General features: G+C 40.1%; 1 protein-coding gene across 1 annotated transcript in view; it reads left to right on the forward strand.

The window, feature by feature from the left end:
- The first annotated feature begins 643 nt into the window (after positions 1-643).
- epha6 (eph receptor A6) overlaps positions 644-19,123 on the forward strand; it is a 263,546-nt gene continuing 245,066 nt past the window's right edge. Inside the window, exon 1 of the mRNA XM_084725380.1 lies at positions 644-1,168. Within this exon, the coding sequence (XP_084581506.1) occupies positions 1,090-1,168 (79 nt within the window). The 5' untranslated portion in view covers positions 644-1,089. The remainder of the gene's footprint in view (positions 1,169-19,123) is intronic.

The raw sequence follows: 19,123 nt of genomic DNA on the forward strand, positions 1-19,123 counted from the left end.
CTTAAGTATCAGTAGTTTTACTTGTAGTTAAGTAATATTTCAGCAGGTAATTTTCAGAAGGTTCCCCCACTGCCTCTGATGCACAGAGCTGTATTTGAATAGACACATCAACAATTATATATTGGGGTTAAATTTAAATATTAAAACAAGAGTAAATGCATCTATTCAACTTTTTAAAAAATCTAATTGTTCATTTATATCAAAGTTTATTTCAGTTTATGATTTAATTCACTAAACCACGCAGAGGAAACTTTTATATTTTACAGCCCTGGTAACATTCAGCTTCACATAATAACACCTACAAACAGAATGTTTTCTAAGATGGGGTTCGTGCATCACGCAGGGACACGCAGATCTATTTTACCATTTCGAGGTCCTTGTGGAAAAATTTGGGAAGCCCTGCACTTGAACAAATGAGATAACACACACACACACACACACACACACACACACACACACACACACACACACACACACACACACACGCCATTGCCTTGTCAGCTAACCCCCTCTAGTGCCGAGCATCCTGCACAGATGCGCACAGTCTCCCACTGTACAGCCGCCGCTTCTGTTCAGCTTCTCCTCCGCTGCATCCCGATCAGTCCTCTGTGCTCCGTCCCCCTCTCTGCTGCTGCTGCTGCTGCTGCGGCGGACCGGGCTGGAGACACGGACACACTGCTGTGCCAACAACAGGATCTGTAAAGTCTGTCACGACTCTGCGCGCCACGGAGACGCACATGAAAAGGACATTTTAGCGTGCGTTTGAATATCGGCGAGTGAAGCGCATGGGACGTCTTCAAAGTTCTTATGAGCTCGGTGTTTCTCACCCGGTCTGAAAATTTCACTTTAAATATTTTTGCGACTTTTTTCCCCCCCAAAATCCTCTCCGTTCCGCGCTGTCGCCGCCGCCGCTGCCTCTAGGTAGAAGGGATGGATGTCCTCTTGCTCCGTCACCCGGCAGTTCTCTCCAACTGGGACCGAATGTAAGGACCGGGAGCGGTGGATCGGTACTCTGTGTGCGCTTTTCTCTCACCACGTTACCTCTCGGCTATAAGTACCTCAGATAAAGCTCTAGATGTTGCAGCAGACATGAGTTTTGGAAAGAGATTTTTCCTCGTTTCACTCTTTCTTGGAATTGTCCTCACTGGCTTCAGCCATTGCAACCAAGGTGAGTTTAATGATCCACTCCAGAGACACCTGAATTTGTTGAGCCTAAATGCTGCAAATTTATCCTTTTACTATTGCAATGCGTTTCCACTTTTTAACTTTATTGTGACATATACAACCATATAAACTGTAATTATACAATCAGATTCAGTCTCTGCATTTAACCCATCCTGGTTTAAGGAGCAGCACTTATTCCCCCATTTAAATTTTTTTTTTCTCCATATTGTGAAGGATACAGCACTATTATTGCTGTCAGAGCCAATAAAGTAACAGATCTCACAAATAAGTGGTTACAGTAAATCAATAACTCATAACATGCTGGCACTTAAAGCTAATCATCAGAACAGACCCTTCACTACTGTCAGTCATGCATGAAGTGTGCAAAAATTGAGAGTTTGAAAGGTCAGATATCATTTTTTTTGCCTTTGCCTATAGCAATTTTAGGGAAATAAAAAAAAAGGTGGCCCAAGATATGGAGAAACGTCTCCTAAATAAGAAATATAATCACTGCATATTCATGTCCCCTAAATGTGTCTTTGTACCGTTACTTATATTAGTCTTAATAATTTTGAAATAAGTATTTAATTTGCACTGAAATGCACCCTGACAGAATTTATATCCAGATTTAAAGTTTACTATTTCCCTTGCAGAGTTCAGTGAATTGCCACAGCTCAGTTTTTATCCAAACACTGAATCAGATAATAAAATGAAATACAGTTTTTATGGAAATCAGCTGCTGAAATGACAACCCTGAGGCTGCTTTAATTACACATTCCACACACACACACACACACACACACACACAGACACAGACACACACAGACAGACAGTAGAGCAGCCACAGATTGAATCATTAAGTGGGTGACAGTGTGAGAATGTGTGTGCGTGTGTGAGTGCAGACTTGCATGTCTGTGTGTGTGCTGTGGGTATTACAGTATATTGTAGACACATGCAGTAAAGGGTTCTCAGCTGTGCACTTTGTGCTGCACACCAGCACACATCTGGTTTGTGTGTCATTCTATGCACTCCTGCATCCTCCTTTTGCACAAGCTTGCAGTCCACCTGTCTTTTTATGTGATCCATGAGTATGCGTGTGTGTGGTCATGGTCACACTCTTTTTGTGTGTGTGTGTGTGTGTGTGTGTGTGGCTCGTGCCATGTGCACACACACGCACACACACACAACTGCAGCATCAGTGAGGTTTAAAATAGTCTTATTGATTGTGCAGGACACAGCGGGATCTGCCCCCCAGGTTATATTTTATTGTTCTCTCAGTTCAATAAGAGCGATGCTACTCCCTGTTCTCCCAGACAGCTGCTACATAACTGCCTCACTCTGTGTTTTTCTCTGCCACAGATTGAATGATTGAACTGATGTCTGCTTTCTATTGTACTTTAGTCTTTCATATTGACTGCTCTGGGACCCTCAGCGGCACAATTGCAGTCATCGTCTACCACCGAGCGCTGCTGCTCCGAATAAAAAAACTGATAATAACTCAGATGACAAAGAAAAGTGTCTCGTTAGGTGCCGAGGCATAAATGTTTCTCACCTTGCCACATCACGCTAGTTTCTCAATGTGTTACTTTCGTATTTGCCAAATTAATTTCCTGCTGTATGTGGTGGCTTCCCAGGCTCGACTGCTCGGAACTATTCAGTTCTGGTTTTTGAGGAGACTCTAAACTGTGCAGGGACATAAATGCAAGTGTCTGTCTCAACTTCTCTGCCAAATTCATGTTGTGATTCATCCACACCATGACCATGACAAGCAAAACTGCTAAACACAAAGACTGTAGTCAAACAAAGAAAATCTTGGTTATTCTACCCACTCTTTAACCAACTGATTTGTCGATGAGGAAGAAATCTGCATGTTATCTCTAGATGAACTAAATCCACCACTGTACAGGGTTGTCAAAAATATCTTAGTATCAAAAATGTTCCAATGCCACGTATTTAAAACAATACAATATCCCATAATTTTAGCATAAAAATGCAGAAGATATTAAAAAAATGATCTAAGCGCTCACTCAAGACCTTTTTTTTTTTCATTATCCTGCTTACAGTTAAGCAAAACCGGACAGCGTTTAGTGACTTTTTCTGTTCCAGCACTGTGTGCAAGGTATACATTTTAATAAAAAAGAGGGGGGGGGGGGGTTGTTTTCCATTTTGAAAAATGTATCAAGTATAGTTTTTTTATATTAGTATTGCATCAAAGTTTAAAACTCTAGAATTCTGGTCTTGTGTCAACTCTATTACCTGATAGCTTTCATGGATGCTAGTCAAAGTTACACAGCGTTGTTAAGCATATGAATTCCTGCAGTTTGACCGTCTCTTTTTCATATGTTGCTGTATTGTTACCTTCAGGGCCTATCTATCATGTTAATTTACATACAGCAGCAATGCACATAACGCCCACGAAGATCACAGAACAGAATCAGCTTCTATATAATGACAAAGCTAACGCTAATGTACCTCGTGCAGCAGTATAAACTTCCACAAAAAGTAACATGAAAAAATCAGCTGCCGGCATCTCGTTAATTATTTGGCTTCAAAGATGGCTTAACATTCACACAGTTCCTGTTGACTGTCCCTTAATATTACAAAATTAGTCAACTCTCCCGCACTGAATATGAGACACACACAACTGACATAGATCTCACACTAACGAAATTTTTTTGCAAGTTCAGATGGGCTGATATGAGCATGATAGGGTTAAGGCGGCACTTCACGGTTTGTCCCTGAACGCACCAGTGATTTTGTGTGAGTGTGCAGCGCTACTGCATCATTCGCCCACACTGTCTGGGTTGCAGTTATGATGTAACTATCATCAGTCAGTGATGGTTCGATATTCGGCGGGTAAGGACTTCCACCCTTGAAGAACTTCCCACTTCCACGGGGCGACTGTTGTCTGTTGTGTGTGGGTGAGGGTGACTCATGGAGCTCAATCGCTATCCACGAATTCCAGTCATGTTAGTTTGACAGGTATGCGCTGGTGGGACAAGCAGTCACATCCTTCAGTAGCATAACGTAAAAATACTCTGTTACGAGCAAACAACTTTAAGTTCCTTCTTTACAGAAGTATCACTAGCTAAAGTATTTTAAGCAGCTAAAGTAAAAGTACTCAGATTATCATTGTCTACATTTTGATTTCTGCATTAATAGTTTTGTCCTCACCTCGGGGTCGGGTCCTCTTTGAAGGGTCACCAGATAAATCTGAGGGGTCATGAGATGATTAATGCGAGAGGAAAGCAAATTATGACACACAAATCTATGTTCATTGTTTAGATTATTTAACCTCTGACCTCTCTGAGCCTGAACAGTTATTTAAATGATAGGTCCAATGCTGTAAATAAATGTAGAAAGTGGAATATGTTCTTCCACCATTGTCCAATGGTAATTTTTCTAATTTTATGAATTCTTGGGTGTCACTCAGGGTCAGGATTAGTGGCAAGCAGACCCACCAAACAAGCTGAAGTCATGCTAACACAGTATTCAACAGGATAACCTACAAAATAAACATAAAAACAATGTAAAATGTGACAAAACTTACCCAGCTTTGAAATTTGATGTCAGATAATGGACAGGCGGGCCATGTTTTAGATCCATCATTGAGCTTGAACTGTTACTGGCCGGCCGTAGTTGATAAAGCAGTCCAGCAAAGTAAAATCCACAGACACACTGCCATCAAAAATTAACTTTTTATCTTCTCAGCTCTTCCGTCCTCTGAGGCTGGGGGCGATGCAGCAATTCGTGCTGGTACTTTGACATGGTGTCAATAAGTTTGGAGCCAGTAAATGTTCAGACTGTCAATCAAAAATAAAATAAATCGGGCCTGCACGTCTTGTCCGCCCCCCAACTGCAGTACAATGGATTAAAAGTGCTTCTTTCCTAACTAAAGTAACATCAGTGACTGTCTGACCAATGAGGATTTGGTCACACAAAGGCATTTCGGAAGGTGTCAACCCCTAAACACATTGTTTTTCCTGCTCAGCTACAGCATACACAGTGTTATGTGTGTAGGTAGGCCAGGGACAAAACCATCGCCCAGCGGTGTTTCAGTGTAGCTTGATGCTTCTGACCGCAGACAAACAGAAGTCTGAAGATTGGGGGATTTCACAAACAAAACTGGGCGAGATGTCAGCTGTTAGGAGAACAATAAAAACCAATCACCTTTTGCCTCTCGCCTGTGAGCCTCCTCTCACAGCAACATATCAGACAATCCCTCACATCAACCCAACTGGGATTGCAGACAGTTATTAACAAAGCTCTACTCACTCACTGCCAGGTTTGAACAAGCCCATTTTCCCCATCAATAGATCTCTTCCCATAATCTTTACTTTTATTCATTTTTTTCCATTTCCCTCCCCTGTGAAGTCGGCAGTAGCCATATTTATTATAATGAACATTCACAAATCTCATTTACTAACCTGATTTCTGGAGCCCTTGTAGAATTTTTCCTCTGCAGAAGATTGCTAATACCCAGTAAATTGGGAGACGATGTCTTTGTTCCATACTTCTGACATTGTGCAGATTGTTTTTTTTTTTTTCTGAGAGATTCAGGCATGAAAAATCCAGAAAGCAATCCACCCTTGTAAAATGGATGAGCCAAATGAAAGCATAACATGTGAATGTTATTTTTCGCTGGTCAAATGCACCTCACCGAGACGCCGCTTGATCTCTGAAAATTTGAAGCCAAAACTTAAAAGGGTTCAGCTATGAAATCGTCATCAAAATAGCGCAACATCTTTGCATTGATTTATGAGGAGGGCTGATTAAAGCGTTTGCTCATGCTGATACCACCCACGGAGCGCCGAGATCACCATCGCGGCTGTAGACGAAGCAGATATTCACCAGCAGTGTGCTGTCAGTGAACATCAATCAATCAGTCAACCCGCAGCAGCCACAAAAATGTTAACTCTGCACCTTTGACTCGCAGGCCACAGTGTGCTGCAAGCACGTGTGCACGTGAATTCTTTCTACACAGGAGCAGGAACATTGCTTAGTTAATTTCAGTATGTGTTTCATGCTGAAACATTATTTTGAAAGCACTGGAGATGCAATATTCTTCATTCATGTGCATATATGAACTGGTAAAAGAATTAAAGTATGTAAAATGTAATTTTGTCTTTTGGAAGTTATTTCAGTTTCTACCTTACCACTGTTGAGTGGACCACATGCTGCTACATAAAAGGTCTTTCCATGGAGGTTCCCTACTTAGAGAGATTGAGAACTGTGGAGAACGCTGGAGACTGTTCATTTACTCAGGGCTTGAGTTCAGATATGAGCATTATGGCCACTTCATGAACAAGATCCGCTTCACACAAAATACCATTTATATGAAACAGCTTTGGTGTAAAATAATGTTTACTTTTACACAGAGAACATTACAGTGAGTTGCATGTTAGCCAGTTAGAAAGCAGCGAGAGATTTGTATTGTATTGTATTGATTATTACCTGTACAAGTTTAATTAGTAGTACCTCTTTGTACCCTACTCTGCAGTTAGAAAAAGATCTATTAACTCCAAGTTGACTTAGTTACATATGCAGTATATTGTTGGTATTTGGTTGGGCGATTGGACCAATATAATATAATATAATATAATATAATGGCTATTGATGATCATTTGAGTACCCTCGTTGGTTAATTTTTTTGGTTGTTTGTTTCATTTTGTTTTTTGTCATTTTATTTTGCAGGACTGTCACTTTTATGTAGTCCTGGTAGTTTTCTCCAAATCGCAATAATATGACTTTCAATTTTAAGGTCATGATTCAACTCAACTTCAGTGTTGTTTGTTTGTTTGTTTTTTTGACAACTATACCATTGTTAGACTATCCAGTCTTGATCTAGTGAAGAATAAATTCTTATTTAAATGTTGATTGTTGACATTTAAAGCTCATTTCAATCGATCTTTGATTCGATATTGAATTCGTGACACCCCTGTTATTTTGCTAATTTAACGGTCTGCAGAAGAATGAGCAGCTCAGCGACAGACTAGACAGTGACTGGACCTTTTTAACAGCAGCAATTTTGACATGTAACAGGAGAGTAAACACAGGTGTTATTTATTATACTAATTAAGGCTCCATTCCATTCAGGTCAAACAGAGTCAGGGTGCTGCTACTGTGCATTTTAGCTCGCTGGAAAGGCTCTGCTACACTAATTGAAACCTTGATTATTATCACTGGTAACACATGTGTTTACCCTACTATTTGATTTCATTTCAATATGGCTGCTGTGAAAAAGTTCTATTAAAGATTTATTTCAACCAGACCAGGCTTGGTGATTTTTGAAACAATGGAAAGGCTGTGAAGTGTGTTTTTAAATGCGGTAGCATGGATATTAAGCTCATCTTAGTTTGGTAAACATGTGTTCAGGTGTATGGTTGTATTTTTCTATTCAATAAACAAAATAGGTGTATGAATATTGACACCCTGTGAGGTTATTTTGTGTATTTATTGGACATATCGTGCACATGGTGTACGCAACTTAGCAAACTTGCTGCTCACACAGATCTCATTGTAAAGCATTTATCTGCATTTCAACTGCAGACACCTGAAACTTGTTTAAGTTAAGAGCCCTACACACCCTGGGTGTTTTCACTTGCTCTGTCTAATTAGGCCTCTTCTGAGGACAGCATGGATGTGCATAGGCTGAACTCGACTGACTTGCCACCATTGTTCTTTTTAGCTTTGTTTTTTCAACGTGGTCTCATCCCAACTCGTCACATTCTGTCGTCGCTGCCCCTCTGTGTCCGATACTGAAGCACGAGGTACCCTTTGGCGGCCTGATGCAGCCAGAAAGCCTTTTTACACATGATTAATGCTGTAAAATGGACGCAATTTGGTTTAAGCTCCAAAACTCAGTGGTGATAAGTAGTTACGATGGGCCCCAGTGCACGCTATTATGACAGACCCTGATGTATGCTAGTTGCTAGTTATGAGGCACGCACACAGTATCCTAAAGTTACCTGCTGCATGGTTCTTAATGCACCGCTGACAGCAGCTTGTATGTTGATGCCAGCTGAACTGCTACATTGCTGCGAGGTGAGTGTCGTCTGAGACTCGACATTGAACAACATCAACATAGATATGACCCAGCAAACATTATTGCATAACTGTTTAGGACAAACAATACCAAAGGAAACAAGGAATAATGTTTATAGTTTTTATGGTTTCTGTTAAATAAGCATATACTTTTGTTATAGGCCGCCATTGACTATTTTACAAAACAGGCAGAATAGAAAACCATCACGGAGATGGGTTTGCCTTTTTGAAGGCATTCAGCTAATGGGATCATTTTCAATTCAATGTCCGGTTTTCTTTGAACGCTGCTGTATTTCTGAGGTGGGAATCAATCTAAATCACTTGCAGCAGCTTGTTCTCTGTCCAACACATTAACACTCCGCCCCATGAGCCCTACTGTCTATTTACAGCCCTGCAAAAACATCTTGTTTAGGTTTAGGATAAGACCATGTTTGGGGTTACATGAACTATGTTACAACAGGTATATCACATGACATTATTGAAAAGCCTTGCCAGACAAAAGTCATGTTAGTTAAGTGTCACTGAAGAGACTTGTGACACAAAAGTCACTGGATGCACATAATGTTCTGTGCCTTATAACTTTTAATAATGTTTTGTTTTCACATGGTCCATGAACCCCAGTCTCCTGAGTAAAAACTCCTGTGTTTGTTTGGGCTATTCATCCACTGCCTCCTCCGTGTGCAGACTTACTCCCTCTTTATACTTCGTCAACAGAACTTTTACAGCCGTGGAATGGAGTCACAGAGGGGCGGTGACAAATCATCTGTATGTGACGAGCTGGAAGTGAGGCCGGCTGGTTTGTTAGCTTTCCATCTCGCCTGCCGTTTCACAGATTTTGGTGACCTCAGCGTAGCTCCACCCAACTTCAGCCTGAGCAGACGTCTAATTATCCCAAAGCCCAAGTGAAAACACCTGTGTAGGTGTGCAGGGAAACTGGGAAAGTTTGGGAAAATACCACGTGATAAAAATGAGGCTGTCACGGGGGAAAAAGACAAAAAGGTAGGAAGTGCACTGCAGGGCATGCTTTGAAAAATGGTCAGCAATGTTATGGGGATATTGTGAAGTATCTGCAAGTCTTAGTAAATGAGATATGTGCAAAACAGGCTGCTGCACTGTCTGCTGCAGCAACATGCTTATAATCAACATTATAGCAGCAGTGCTTGACCCTGTGCTGAATGGCTAAATCACATATTATTGGCAAGAATTTCCTTCACTAATCTCTCATTTAAAAACACTTACAGCCTATATCAGATCTAATCAACCACATTTGAGGATTTGCTCTGCTACCATTTATTATGTTGTTGGATGTTTGATCTTGGTGGAGTGTGGAGACGTGTTGAAAATCCTGTCATGCCTGTCAGGTCGCCTCAGCTATGGATAGATTTCCATTTCACAGCATATCATCCCCTCATCTGTTGAGAGCCCAGCACCTTGTTTACACCACTAAATGACGATGTGCAATCCTCACTGAAACACTCACCAAAATCAATTTTCTCAAGTCTCTGTTCATCAAATGTTGTTTTTTGTCATTTGACAAGGCTGATTTTTTTTTTTTTTTTTTTTTTTTTAACCGGAATAGGAATGTGTGGAGTTTACTTATTGAAAGGGTTTGTTTTTGTTTGGTAGTCGGCATGCTTTGCTTTTTCAGCCCCAACAGTATTGAAAGAAAATCTACGGCATTCAACAAAATTCTTCGTTATTATTTTTTTTAACACAACAGGAAGCAGTGTGTTGCTATTAGAACCACGGTTTAGAAAGATTTACTATCATGCCATGCTCACATATCTTTACGTTGAATCTTTAATCTCAAAAGCATAATGTACCATGTCATAAAAGATAAGATGAGATATAACTTTATTAATCCAAAAGGAAATTCTTGCACCAGAGATTGCTCCAAAGTTATAGTAACATAGACTAAAACTATATGCACCGATACCACTTTTTAAGTATTTACATTTGTGTTCTTGCCGATACAAGTACTTAATAATGCAATTAAAAGTTCTTACAGTAACTTTTAAAAAATGTTTTATTTCCATTACATGGTCATTTTCTTACATGATATATTTCAGTGTAATAATTTCACAACATTATTATGGACTTGCAGAATCGCAGAAGGTTTACTATTATAAAAGGTGTTATATATGATAATTATTTAATTATCATTTACAGCATTTTAACTAGTATTTTAATTACATATTTACACGTGTAGTATTTAAGTTTCTTCTTCATGTCCCTCTTGTCTAAAAGCTAATTAGTTCCTACCTGCCGTTGTTTAGGGGGGGACAGGTATGAGTGTGGTGCCATATCTGCAACAGTTTTGGTTATCCTGCTGTGAACCCTAAAGAGTGCAGTTGCGTCTCCTGTGCTGTCAGGACGTTTTGGTGAAGAATAAGTACACAAAGAGAAGTTGTAGCAGCCTATTATGAAGAAAAGCGGGTTACAGAGTGGTGGCAGCAGTGTTTTTTCTTCGTCTTCGGATTAATTTGCTGACACATCAACTAGTTTACACCCGCAGGAACTTATTGGACAGCGGCTGGCTTCGGTGTACAGCTGCACTCTGTGCATTTATTTCAGTTTTACATGGACTTACATGGGATTTTACAGACAGTTTCCAAAGTCACTGTGGTCAGTAGTGGATGATGTTGAGGACAGCGAGTCCCTCGCTGATGATGACGGCACGTCCAAAGGAAGAGGTTCAGCATCAGCAAACAACTTGAACTCTGCATCATGGCGGTTCTTTAGATGTTTACTTGTATCGAGCGGCTACTTTTCGTGATGTGGTGTTGGATGTGGAGTATTGGAGTAGTTTTATGAATATGATTATGTGAGGACAGTATCGGACTGATACCCGATGCTGGTATCGGTGCATCCCTCAATAAAACAATAGATTATTGAATATGAAGTGAAATATAAAATGTAAAGTGTATGAGGAGTAAATGTAAAACAACAGTGCCTAATAGAATAACAATAGAAGTAAAAAAAAAAAAGTAAGCTAAAATAAACTGAAGTGTGGACTTGGCAATCACATTGAAAGTAATATTGGCAGTGATACTGCAAAGTAATGAAAAGTAATTTTGCACTTGATAATGAATGTTATGATATTAAATACAATATAGCACATGATAATAATAAAGGTAATATTGGTTGATATTAAACATGATATTTTACATGATTCTAATAATAAAAAGTAATGCACATGATAATGAAAATAATGTGTTATATTGTATGTAATAATGTACATTAAAAGAAGTAATGAAAAATAATATTGCACCTGATATTGAGAAGTCATATTGCACATCATATTGAAAAAAAGTAATAATACAGCACTAAAGTAATACGGCACAGAATATTGTTGTTTATTGTTCACAGTCAATCCAGTGAAGGCTAAATAAGATAAATAATCCTGTACAAAATCAGCCAAATAATTGGAGTTTTAGCAGTCACACTTGTTTTTCCTTTTCGTAGATTTAGTTGCAATACTTCAACAAGCGCAACGATGTAGACAGCCAGTATCGCTGTTGTCTGAATCCTCAAACTGCTCCCAAATCCAATTTACATGAAGTAACAGTGGATGAGACCGCCGTTGGGTCTGTTGTTAGCGCCGTAGTTATTTTGAGGTGTTTGTGTGGCCTGTGAGGGTTGTAGGCCAGACAGGAGATGTCATCATTCTACTGGAGCTCCATATATTTATGAGCTGGCCAGCTCATGTTCTATTTATATCTGAGCAGTGGAAGTCCCGAGGGACCCTCAGCTCCAGGCAGGGTCTGTGGGTGCCGCGCTGAAAGATAACTCTATGGAGGGATAGAGAGAGACGCACTCAGAGAGAACCAGAGAGAGAGAGAGAGAGAGAGAGAGGATGGATGGATTTACACGCAGGCAGTTTCAGAGTACACACCGGCAGGTACGCTGTTCAGTAGACATTTACCCAAAACAGAGTACACACTCAGAGTCAAGTATAAGTGCACACAGATACAAACACTTTCCAGCATGCACACACACACACACACACACACACACACACACACACACACACACTGCTGTTGTTATCTGGAGATGATGTAACTTTGTATTGTAAAAAGTTGGTGTCTGTCATGTTTTTAAATCACTAAATAGTTGTAATTTTTTCTAATTTTGTTTGGTGGTGCTTTCAATGCTGCTGTTGTGAGGTCACACCTGTAACTGTCTTAATGTCACGTCCAAACAGTGTCAGCACGCCAGAGGTTGAGGTTAAGCTGGGCACGCACTGTATGACTTTAGAAATGTTGTCGTTTAATTCCAACTCCTACCGTACGAGTAAATCATCTGCGATATGAAGCCCACGCACACAATTTATGTGCTCACTCTTCGGGCTAGGGGATTATATTGATATTGTGATATAAGACCAGATATCGTGTCAGATTTTGGGTTTTGTTTTATTGTGATGTGGCAGAAGAGTAAAGTGATATATTTTTTCTAAATTTACCAAACAGTTCTTGCTGTTCTATTGTTTGCTTTTACCCACTTAGTCATTATATCCTGATATTACTGATGATTATTTGTCAAAAATCTCATTGTGCTCATAGTTTGTGAAAGCACTAATAGTAATAATAATCAATCAATACAGTAATCATCCCCACAATGCTGTCACAATATCACTTTTGAGGTTTCTGGTCAAAAATGTTGTAATATCTGATCCACCCAGCCCTGACATGAGATCATCGTATGTTTGCACTATTTGGTATGTTGTTTTTGAGTAAATGTTATATCTAGATATGTATTGTGTAGTGCAGATATATTATTTATAAGCCATATCGCCCAGCCCTGTGGTCTGATCACCAAGTCGTGACCTGAGTGCTCGCACTGTGCATGTAAGCCCCTGCAGACCATTCTGGCTATGGACAAAAGTCAATAAAGATTTGTTTGAACACTCCAGGTAGAAATGTTCTTGCGTGCAGTAGGAAGAAATGTGCCACCTTGATCATTTCTACAACAAAGAGGCACTGCTGTATATGGACCTGCAGGTGGCTAGAAAGATGTGGACAGTGTTGCATGTCCAGCATGGGACTACTTTCCATGTTTTCTGTCCACATGACGGCTCGTGTCACCATGGCACTTCATACAGATGCAGCGAGAAAAAGGGCATTAACTTTGGGGTATCGACTTGTAGCTCTGCTTCAACTGTGCAAGAGCCTGAGAACTGCCGAGCAAAATTTGGCCCTCACTCCCTCCTGTATGCCCAGTGTAGTTGAAATTTTGTCTGACTCAAAAATGAGTCGCACAGCTACAAAATCAGGCCAGAAACTTTCTCAAATTGTAATGCATTTCCAGCTTTAGGGGTAGTGTTTCATGACCTCTGTGCTTTCACACTGCATACATTTGTTTTTTTTTTATTTTAACACTTCATAAAACCTCTCCATAAACACAATTTTTCTTAGCTCTTATAAAGTTAGACAATGTGTTTTGACCCTACAGTGTAGTGTTCTCCGCTGATACTTTTCCACATTGGCTCCTAATGTACATCAGCTGTTCTTTTTTTATGGCAAAGTGAAGTGTGAAACGGCTCGCTGCAGCTGAGCGACAAGGCCAGCTCTCAGTGATTAGGCCGTCCTCCAGAGACTGTGCTGCTTACCTGCCCACAGTAGTCTAATGGTGTCCATTAACACCATTTGCATGGCCAGCTCGTCCTCCAGCCTGGCACTGGCTCTGACATGGCACAGACCTGGCATTATGGGCAGAAAAAAGTCTCACAGAGACGCTGGAACTGATCCAAAACCAGCCAACATGGGGGAAAATATTAAACTGAGCTAGTGCAGCAGACAGGATGGGACTGGAAGAAGTCTTCATGCTGAAGGATCAGCATGAAGCCTTCCCTTGCTGTGATGTACATGATGGTCAGTCAATAGACTAATCTGACATATTTGCATATGAATCAATGTTCATTTTCTCACTTTTATCTCAGATTGATATAACACAGGGTTGATTAAATGCTTTGTATTCTCTGTTCTAAAAAGGTTAGATTCTGGTGAAGTCTTTCGTGATAAATATCATCTGATGCTCATGCTTTGATGTCTTTAGTGTTTTCATTTTGCTCTGAATAAAGAGAAGTAGAACTTGGCAGGTAGTGTGCCACTTGCAGGGCTGTGACAGTACAGATTATTTCCTAAAAAACAACGTACACCTGCGGGATAGCGGTTTAACTTGACTGCCTTAATAATTAAGTTTTATTGGACTTTATTGAAGCATGCTCTCAGAAGTGTAGTGTAGCTTCTTTAAAGGGATAGTTCACCCAAAAAAAAGATAATTCTGCCATTATCTACTCACCTGTTTTACAAGAAAACAGTGTCACAGAATCTCCCAAATAGCTTAAGTGACTGGTGACCAGTTTTCAAACAACCCCCCAAAAAACATAAAATGCCTGCATACTGCTTGTCTGGTATAATCCAGGTCTCCTAGGTTGACCACATCTTGATGTCTTCATGTTTTTAGATCCTTAGCTTGGAGCCACATGCACGTGCACACCGCCTGAACTGGGTGTGTGTGGTGTGACGGCATGACTTTTGGAGACTTACGGTTAAATTCCACAGGCGCTGCTGTGTCGCGTAACAACTGCGCCATGTCAGGAGGAGTTGATCGCAGCCATTCTAGACGATGCTTATGATTCCACCAGCAGCGCCTCGGTGTGTCCAAGGTGCAGCTCTACACTCTGCTCCACTTCAAATATGCACTGAGATGATTTTTGACTGATGCTGCATCAATTAGCGCAGATCGAACTGGCAGGAAGTCAGACACAGAAAAGACAGGAAGAATCCAGATGATTTTCAAAATAAAAGACCTAGTGCAGACTCACATTCATGTAGCCTGCTTATCCATGGTCGAAGCACAAAGAGGAAAGGAAAGATGACCTAATCAACAAAATCTGAGCAAGTAAACATAATCAGGTGGGCAAAACGCTCCGCTGAAACACTGCTGGTGGGGCTTGCAGCCGTGTGGAGGATGGATCAGAACCGTGGTGCAGACGTGCCGTGCTTGGTGGAATCAGCTGTTTAAACGAGCAATATGGAGGCATTTTATGTGTTTTTTTTCTGTTGTTTTTTTCCATTTGAAAATTGGTCACCATTCACTTCAATTGTTTTGGAGATTCTGCAACTCCAGCAGTGTTTTGTGAACTAAAAAAAATCTAAACCTGACCTTCAATCGGCATGAATGTGAGTAGATAATGACTGAATTTTAAATTTTTTGTGTGAACTCTCCCTTTAATATTGTTTCAGAGGTCCACCTTAAAACAGTAACATTCTTGGAAAAATGCATCCTGAAATTGTTAAATTTGCAGCAGCTAGATATCAGTTTAATTAATCAGAAACCTTAATCAAACAATAGAGGTATTGATCAACATTAATATTGGTAAATCCATAGCTTTGACCAGTAAACTGTCAAATACTGTGTGAATTTGTCTCACTCACTCCTCTCTTTCACTCTTGTTGCAAACTATGTCTGTCTCTGCGTCCTCCCTTTCTGCTCAGTGAGTCTGATGTTACCACTCACCAGCTGTCAGTCATGTACCGTATATGTATTTTTTACAGATGACACTTCTAGAACGCTTTCTTGAAATGTTCAGAAAAAAAAACTCCTCTCCCTTTGAAAACCTCACTTATAATCCAGGTTTCAGTAAGAACCCATTATATTTCAGAATACAGTCTCTCTCTCTCTTTGCGCACTAGGAGTTCCCACTCCATTAACATGACCTCAGCACCTCATTGCTTTTATGTCTCCTTGCATATGTCAATGGATTTTTGGCTGGTGAGGAAATGAGACCAGAGTATACACAGTTGTGTGCTTAAGTAGTAAAAATTAGGATGAAACGTCTAAGTTTAATTAAACATACTACTGTATACTCAATATTCAAACATACACAGAGCCATCAGAGTGATACATGTATTCACAAATACATACAGTATATGACCTAAATGAAACAGATTTAAAAAGTAATCAATTTGTTCTGTTAATGATAAATCAATGTGAAATGGAGCTCTGTTAGTGATGAGCTCACAGATAATTATTATTTTTCTTTCTCAGAACATTTTAGTGTCAGTTTGTTTTGGTTTTTGGCCGCTTTAGTACATTTACTTTCACTTTTTCATCTCATAAACCTGTTTCTGGCAGCGCCAGGCAGCTGTTTCCAGCAGGAAATCCTCTGGTAAATTCACTGTGCCTTACCTGCTCAGTACCAAACGGCAGACAGGCACAGTTAGTGACCAGCTGATGAACGTAGTGGAGCATTTAAGAACTAAGGAGCCAGATATTTCCCCGAGGAGCTGGTGGACACCAAAGAGTAGTTACAAGGGGAGTGAATACATGACTGTAAATGAATGCTAATGTTGCTTAATATTAGCATATGTAATATGTAAATAGGCAACTTTTTGCTAACAAGTTAAACTTAAGTTCCCCTCCAGATATTGTTTCAAATACTTTGCTCTGGTTAATGTTTTTTAAACATAGTTTCCTTCATAAAAGGTAAAAACCTTTTTTTGTTTTTTTTACAGTGAGGGGCTTTTTTTCTTTCTTGTATAGCAACAACTGAAGATAGACAGGAAAGGGTTAGAGCGAGGCTGGAAATGAACAAGGGCCACAGCAGAGGACTGACAGCCTCAGTACATGGGACACCCGCTCTACCACCTGAGCTACCAGGGTCAGGTTTTTTCCAAAATCAGGACACGTGGTGGTCTACCAGCAGGAATGTGGCTTTGCCTCTCTGTTACTTACAGTAGACGCCGGTTTACTCTCCCGCAGTTTTGAGAAGCAGTGAGGACTTGACTACCAGCATGGATGCTAAGCACAGACCTTGTGCACAGGGTCAGAAACAAAACACGTTTTAGATAAAAAACAAAAAAGGCTCTTCTAAATCTATCAGTTCAAGTGTATACTATATTATAATGCAAACAAACTAACTAGTTGTGGCGGTGGTCGACCAGCAACTTTTGTACTCTGCAAAGTAAAAGTACTGATTTTTTCCAGTGGAGTCTGGTTGGTGATATTTGACTTATTTATTCTAAATATAGTGCACACTTAAACTGACACTGGTTTTTATTTAGGTGGGTAAAATACTGCTGATCCTGTCCACAGAAGTACTTTATTTAGCTTCCTACACCTGCTTCCCCAAACTGAGGGCGTGCCAACCACCATCTACTGTAGGTAAAACACTGACTATAGATATAGTACCTCATACAAACCCACTTCAGATAATCCCAACTATTCCTTTAAATGGTGATAATATGTCAATTTTGTCTTTACAGTCGATTCTGCTGTTCCCAGTTTACAAAAAGTAAATTAACGCTGCCTAAAGCAGTTCGTAAGTAATCATGGGTAATGTGTCATGTAATTCTTTATAACTGCTCTTGTAATGCAATGGGATATATCAGTGACTGTTCCATCTAAAGATGTCAGTTCATATACAGACATGTTCTATTACAGTTTGACTAGTTTTGTACATCATCCTGCAGTTCTTATGTTAGAAGATACTACATTTGCCACAGAGCATCTCACCCATACAGACACAAAGTCACAGAATAAGCAAGAACTTTCTTTTCTTTTCTTGTCACTGGTTTTGTATACATTTGTTTGCTGTACAAACACATCTGTGCCGCGAGCATCAACCTGTATTATTTTTATTTTTTTTTGCGTGTGTAGTATTTGTTGAGTCTGACAACACGCCCATATCCTGGATGGGTTTTTCTTAACTCTTGGATGTTGCGATGCAGCCGCTTTGGCTCGATCCAAAACAGGTGTTACATCGTGCCACTGCAGCGTGTCCTATACCAGCTCCCTGGGAGATGAGTGGAGGTAGAGGAGCATTTAGTTGTCTGCGAGAGACACATACATGCGCACACAATGAAAACCTCAGCGTGCAGCCGCTCGGACAGCCTCTGTCAACCAGGCTCCATCAGAGGTGTACTGGCTCATAACTGGGGAACAGACAGACTCAAAAATGTCCCTTCTTCCTTTCTGCTTGCCTTGATATTGTCAGAGTACACTCACTGATACAAATATCACCTTTCCTTTGCCTTGACATTGTAATTGGCAAATTATGATATGACAGCATTGAAACTACCACCTCCTTTGATGTACATTCAGCTGTAATAACTAGCTTTCCCACAGTAATTATGTTAATGGAGATTTATTCAGGAAATATTGTCACTGATAGAGATTTGTGTTGGCATAATGAGCCCCCCGAGGACCACTTACAGAGCTCTAAATGGACATTCATGACTGACTGACACTTAAAACTCAACTGTTACCCATGTAGAAGAATACACTTTAATTTGTCAGAAATCGGCGCCCGTGTTAAGTGTGTGGGATTCACAGCTCAACATTTAAGATGCAAGTCAACGGCTGCTCAAGGACAAGTTTAAAGATGGAGTTTTTGGTGGCAGATGATGAGATTCAACAATGATGACTCGTAGCATGTGAGAGAGATGATTGGCTTTAAACAAGCCTCTCGGGTCTAAGTGTTGTTGTTTTCTCTGCCAGCTATGGCACTCGCTTTGAATACCAATTGTTTTCACCACATAATTAGGAAATAACTGTATTGTTGCACATACTGTGCGTTTGGCACATTTGACAAGGTGACTTGATGTAATATTTATATTTTTGAGAATGCAACAGGATCTGTGTCTACTGTCTATTCCCTAATGTTGTCACAAGTGTAGGTAAAAACATTTTTTTTTTCATTCAGTGATGTTATGATGGCTTCACAATGGAGGTAAATTCAAGAAGCTGATATCTGCTCCTTTTCACTGTAAATCACTTGTCGCTGGGAGAGACGTGTTCCTCCTGAATTATTAAATCTACTGTCCTTGAGAGCGAGACAAAATATTGTCAAGGATGGCAATATTTTGCAGGGTGGAATTGCTTTGTTTTTTTAACACTACCTGGAAGGTTA

Source organism: Lutjanus erythropterus, chromosome 8 (genome assembly GCF_056507025.1).
Source record: "Lutjanus erythropterus isolate fLutEry1 chromosome 8, fLutEry1.hap2, whole genome shotgun sequence".
NCBI lineage: Eukaryota > Metazoa > Chordata > Actinopteri > Lutjaniformes > Lutjanidae > Lutjanus > Lutjanus erythropterus.